The following is a 5,968-nucleotide window of genomic DNA, read 5'->3' as shown; positions in this document are numbered from 1 at the left end:
CAGTGTTTCCCCTGCCATTATTTTAGGGGCACCCCCCGCCCCCCTTGAAGGTGAAGTTAATTTTATTTAATTATATTTTCTCTATAGCGCCAGATCACAACAGAAGTCATTTAAAGTTACCTTTCCGATAGAACGGGTCTATACCTTGTTCTATCATTAAACAAACTAAATAGCCTTATGTTATTTATCTTATTTACAATGACGGCATGTCATTTTGGTCTCTACGTTATGGTCGCGCTCTCTGCAAAACGACTATTTAAATATGAATTCTGCGTATCTCTGTGTTAATGAATGGCGCAGACGTGCGGTTTTGTTTACTATTTGTACTGAAGCGCGCGTGGCGCTTGCAGTGATTTTAGCATCTGCCATCTCACTAAATGAGGACATAAATACATGAACAACATCTCCAGAACTGCTCTGAGAGTCACTTCATGAGCATTTGACCGTTTCATTTGAGTAAAACTATCCTCATATCATGGTAAAGGTATACACGGCAACCCGTCAAAATAAAAGTTCGGTTTAACTTGAAGGCATTGCGGCAGAAATATATTACTATTGTTCAATAGAATGTACGTAATAGGCTGCTACTTCTACTACTAAAATGATTAAAACCTTATTTTTAAGGAATAATCATACAATATTTCTTCAATGTTTTAATTGTAATATTAAATGACCTTTATTTTCCAAAAAAATTACTTAAAAGATAGATTAAATTAATGTTTATGCCTTAAAAAATGTAAATACACAACACAAAATTTCTGAGCAAAAAATCATAAGGCTATTGTAAGAATAAATGAAACTTGTTTTTATGCTTTCAAATAATTAGACATGCTAAAACAGAATTTGGTAACAATAAAACATAAGGTTGGGAATTTTTTTGTTAAAATTGATGTTAAATTGTTTAAGTTTCATGATTTTAATTAATTAGACATGCTTTTTTTATGAATAAAATTTCATTTAAAATTTTCATTAAAAACGCCTCTAGGGGAAACAAATTTTGAACAAGTAGATCTCTATTAATTCATGTGCATCCATGCTCTCGTTTTATTCATAGTAAGTTGGCGGTTATTTAAAACTACAAATTGTAATGCGCAAGACTGCAAAAAAAAATCCCATGTGCATGTGAATAGTTTCTCGAAGGCACAAAAAACTTTCTTGTGTGCATTCAAAAGTCTGTTTTTTTTTTTAGGGGCTCTGTATGCTGTCACTTCGAGAAAATCAATGAAAACCCTCTGAGTCTGAGAAAAAAAAAATATTTACGGATGACTATACTGTATACCAAATGTAAAGCTGAAAGTAATGCGGTATGAACCATTAATGTTAAATATGGTCTGAAAATCTACTGAGAGAAAAGTATGGAATTTTGAAATGGCAAATGTATAGGAACTTGGATTTTAATAATTGATCAGCCTGTTTTTTCTTTTCTTTTGTCCAGTGTCTGTGCAAGAGAGTCTTGAAAGGAAGTTTGGAAAGCAGGGTGGCCCAATCCCAATTGTCCCCACTGCTGATTTCCAGGCTCGTGTAGCTGTAAGTGTCCATAATGTTTTACCTTCTTTGCCTTGTATGCTTATGTGTGTGTTTTTGAATTATTGTATGTATATTTATTTATTCTTTTATTTTATTTATTCTTACATTTATTAATGTTTTATGTACTATTTTTGGTCAAACAAAATTTAGTAGTCTGAGGAACAAAATAATCCCAATCATCAATTTTAAAGGGGTCCTATTATGCTCTTTTACAAAGTCTTGGTTTTGTTTTGGGGGTGTACTAGAGCTCTCATACTAGGTTGTTCGAAAAACACATTATTTTTCACATATTTTACATTATTACAACACCTCTCTCAGTCTGGCATGAACGGCTCGAATAGTTCCTGTATCAAATGAAGGCCCGCCTTGTTGTAGTTTTTGAAAAGTGATTTCTGTTAAATAAAACATCTCCTTTTGAAGTGGACTTTGAGCTTTGTAACTTTGCAGACCTTTTTTATGCTCCAACAGCAACATTACAGACTAACTAAAGTTGAAAAAGTGAAAAAGCATAATAGGACCCCTTTAATCATCATACTGAGCTCAAATTTTCACTATTAACTGATGTCGATGTTATGTATATTTATTAAATTTTATTTATTTTATGTATTTTTTTTGTTCATTTTCATTTTTTTTATTGTATTTTTTTTTTTTTTTTGGTGTAACCATTTAATTTAAAAATCATTAAACAGAAAATCACTTTTTCAACCATCATGCAAAGTTCAAGTTATCACTTCGGTGACTGATGTTGATATACCAGCTATTGACTAGATTTCATTGCTTACAGAATGACAGTGCAGTCAGTCAGTCCTAAAGACTGCATTTGAAAACAAATTTAATTCATGTGCTCGGTGAACAAATCTTTGGAGTTCTCTCCAAGATCAGCCGTTTTTAACCCTCATGTCATGTTTATGCATTGTTGTGATGTGATGTGTTTGTCATACAGGGTGCCTCGGAGAAGGACATTGTGCACTCTGGTCTTGCCTACACCATGGAGAGGTCGGCCAGGGTAAGTTCCTGTAATATCATTGAAAAGATTTGCATATTAAAGATTTTGCATACTATAGCATTCAGTCACACCATCTGTAAAACAACACCAGGTAGAGCAGGAACCGCCCTTGACTCCACCTCAGCTGCTTTATTGTTGTGTTGTCATGAAACAGTTGAAAGATCATTTTAACTCGTCCACAACATTCAGCCCTGGCTTCAGGCAGATTTTAGTCTAGTGTGGTATGTGCGTTGTGCAAAGAAAACCAACTCGCCCATTGCACAGATGTCGTTATTGTTTATTGATGCGTTTTCTGTTTATCCTCCATGCTTTGTAAAAGAGTTTTAATGTAGTCAAACCTATATTCATATAGTAATATTTTCCCTTTGCAGCAAATTATGCGCACAGCGAACAAGTACAACCTTGGCTTGGATTTGAGGACGGCAGCTTACGTCAACGCCATCGAGAAAGTCTTCAAGGTGTACAGTGAGGCTGGCCTGACCTTTACATAAATGACCCCAAAAAAAACAAAAACGTCCATCAACCTCTTGATTCCCCTTCACAACCTTTTTAACATATCAGAGTTTACATCAGCCTAACCCCTACTTCCTCTGTTATAACACCCTCATGCTGTCATATCCCAGAAGCTCCGTCCTCATGAGTTTGAGAACTATAAAGCGGTTTAATCTGTTCTGAGGCTACGGTTTTCACTGCTTTGCTGTATGTGATGTGGTCTCAAAACAAACTGGCGCCAATAATCAGGTTTCTCAAGTGTGTCTTGTTGTAACTTGTTTATTTCGTCCTTGAGTTTTGGATTGATCTGTGGTAAACTAACACGGTCCTCTTCAAATGCAGCTGTAGCGCACTGTTTTAAATGTCTGTTGATTTGTCATGTTGGCCCTGGCTTCCGCTCGCCTCGAAATATTGCTTCAACTTGGTGCGTTTATGTCCTGGTAGGTTTTATTTACTTTATTCTTATTGTTCGTTCTTGCAAGCTATTTAAACATGGTTATTGCTACAGTAAAGAAAAGCGTTAAAGATGCCTTACACCTGTGAGCAGGAGTTTTATACTCAGAGGAATTATTTTCTGTCACTATAGTTCATGTCGTGCAGCACACAAAGGGAAACCCAGCCATGATTTGCCTCATCTCAATGTTTTGACCTAGAGATGTAATGAAGTTCTAGCTGACAATGTGCAGTACATTTAGGTACAGATGTTTTTTGTATCTGAGGCAGTTCACACCCCATAACTTTTAGAGATCTGTTAGTTGTTAAACCTAGAGGACCCGGCGCACTCGCGCATAAATGAGAGCTGGAAGTTGCTCGCCAAGCTTATCTGCACCCATATCTGGAACTATGTTTTGGAAGTTTATATTGCCTTTTTGTTGAGAATAAAACAAATTATCATAATTTCTTTTCTGTTGTATTTTTTTCTCAGTGTCACCAAAATACCACATGTATCACACTCGGTTAAATAAGTTATCCCTGTTATGTTGATCATTTTCCTGTTCCTGTTATGTCGTTATTAGGATTGGCAATAAATTAAAATATTTGTAATTTAACAATTGAGTGAAAATAAGGCTGAATTTGAAATAATGTAACTACTTTGACTGGTGTGACTATTGCCGTTTTTGCCTGGTCCTTTATGATTTGCACTAACTTATAACATAGAAAGCAGGAAACTGATAGAAAAATAGAAAAGGCATTTTCTCATATCAAACCTTTCAGAAGAAAATGTTTTATTGGGAATAAAACACTTTAGTTGACGTACAACAACAAAATATATATATATATATATATATATAGATTTTCTAAAATATTTCTCTTTAATTCTACAGAATAATTGCTTAATGTGCATGAGGTGTGTTTTTGCTTTTTTTCAATTAAGGGGAGGTGCTGTAAAATGAATCGTTATATATGTGTAATTGTACACTACTACTATTTTGTACATGCAACTTAGCTAGGTTTATTGAAAATGAAAACAATAATTGAATTAATGTCCAATTTACAGAATAATTGCTTAATGTGCATGAGGTGTGTTTTTGCTTTTTTTCAATTAAGGGGAGGTGCTGTAAAATGAATCGTTATATATGTGTAATTGTACACTACTACTATTTTGTACATGCAACTTAGCTAGGTTTATTGAAAATGAAAACAATAATTGAATTAATGTCCACAAATTTGTGACACAAAAAAAAAACCTGGTATCCCATTTGTAAACTTTGAGATTCAGTTCGTGTTTAAACTCATGATCTCTGGCATGACTTGATATTTTAATGTCTCTTCTACTAGCCAATATCAGTTCCTAACGGAAAACTGCAAAGAAGTGACAATTTTGGTTGGATAACAACAACACAAACACCAGTAAGTATTAGTAATGAATTTTATTAATTCTGTGATGTTTTGTGTTTTAAGCCGGTTTGTCTTATCTTAAAACATGACATCATGTTTGTCAATATTACAGAAATAATTTCAAACATTAGCCAAAAAAAATAAATAAACTTTGCCTTGTAAGATAACTCAATCTCTCACTGAGCAACAGCTCTTTAGTTCTTTATTTCCATGTTAAGCATCAATTTTATTGGTTTTGTTTAAATAATAATTATAACAGAAATAGCATAGAAATGCATTCGGAAATGATTTTCTAAATTTAAAAATCTCAAAAGGTACAGAAATATAGGCATTGCCTGTTTCAAGACGACATAAAACATACAGCCTCTGGAGAAACATTCAGTACTGCCATATAAAGTTTTAAAACTGCAAGATTGTGGGGTCCAGTTAGAATCCAGTGATGAGTGAGAAAGTGCGATCATGTTCAAAGTATGCAGGCTCACTTGAACAGGCTCTTCCCAATGTCCATAGCCTGATCAGCGGCACCTTTTGCTGCAGCGTCTGTAGCAGCTTTGCCGATTGCGCCGCTCAACATATCTCCAACACCTACAGACAGAATGTATTGATCAGAGAGTTTCAAACTGGATGAGTATGATAGTGGAAGAATTAAGTATCTTTCCAAAGTCTCAAAGGAAACTAAAATATTACCTCCACCCTCTTTCTGGCCTTTTGCACCTCCTGCCTTTTTCTTGTCTCCTCCGATCATTCCTCCAACTTTCTCTTTGGCCACCTCAGCTGATGTAACATTCATAAAAGTTAATGATCTTGTCTACATGTTTTAAGTAAAGGAAATTACAAAAATTACTAGCGCTTGCAATTAATTTAATTGGTTACATTTCCAGGTGTTTAATTTTCAAATGCCATACTGTGACCTTCAACAGTGCATCGATGCATTGAGCAAACAAATTGAACTTACCAGCCTGATCGATAATCTTGTCCACCTGCCCATCTGCTGCTCCCTTCATGAAGTTCATGTTTTCGTGTTTGATGTCAGTCAGGAACTGTGTGTGCATCGGAGGTGTGCGTACTTATAGGCTGTGGTGTTTAGCATTTTTACAATCCCCC

At 34.9% G+C, this 5,968-nt stretch overlaps 1 protein-coding gene across 1 annotated transcript in view; it reads left to right on the top strand.

Moving 5' to 3' along the window:
- Positions 1-3,040, top strand: part of LOC107749346 (glutamate dehydrogenase, mitochondrial-like) — an 18,418-nt gene extending 15,378 nt beyond the window's left edge. Inside the window, exons 11-13 of the mRNA XM_016564458.1 lie at positions 1,436-1,527; positions 2,471-2,533; positions 2,905-3,040. Coding sequence (XP_016419944.1) covers positions 1,436-1,527; positions 2,471-2,533; positions 2,905-3,024 — 275 coding nt within the window. The 3' untranslated portion in view covers positions 3,025-3,040. The remainder of the gene's footprint in view (positions 1-1,435; positions 1,528-2,470; positions 2,534-2,904) is intronic.
- Positions 3,041-5,968: the final 2,928 nt, after the last annotated feature.

The sequence above is a fragment of the Sinocyclocheilus rhinocerous genome, unplaced genomic scaffold, assembly GCF_001515625.1.
Source record: "Sinocyclocheilus rhinocerous isolate Xijiao unplaced genomic scaffold, SAMN03320098_v1.1 scaffold650, whole genome shotgun sequence".
NCBI classification, from domain to species: Eukaryota; Metazoa; Chordata; class Actinopteri; order Cypriniformes; family Cyprinidae; genus Sinocyclocheilus; species Sinocyclocheilus rhinocerous.
This window is presented reverse-complemented; position numbering and strand designations above follow the sequence as displayed.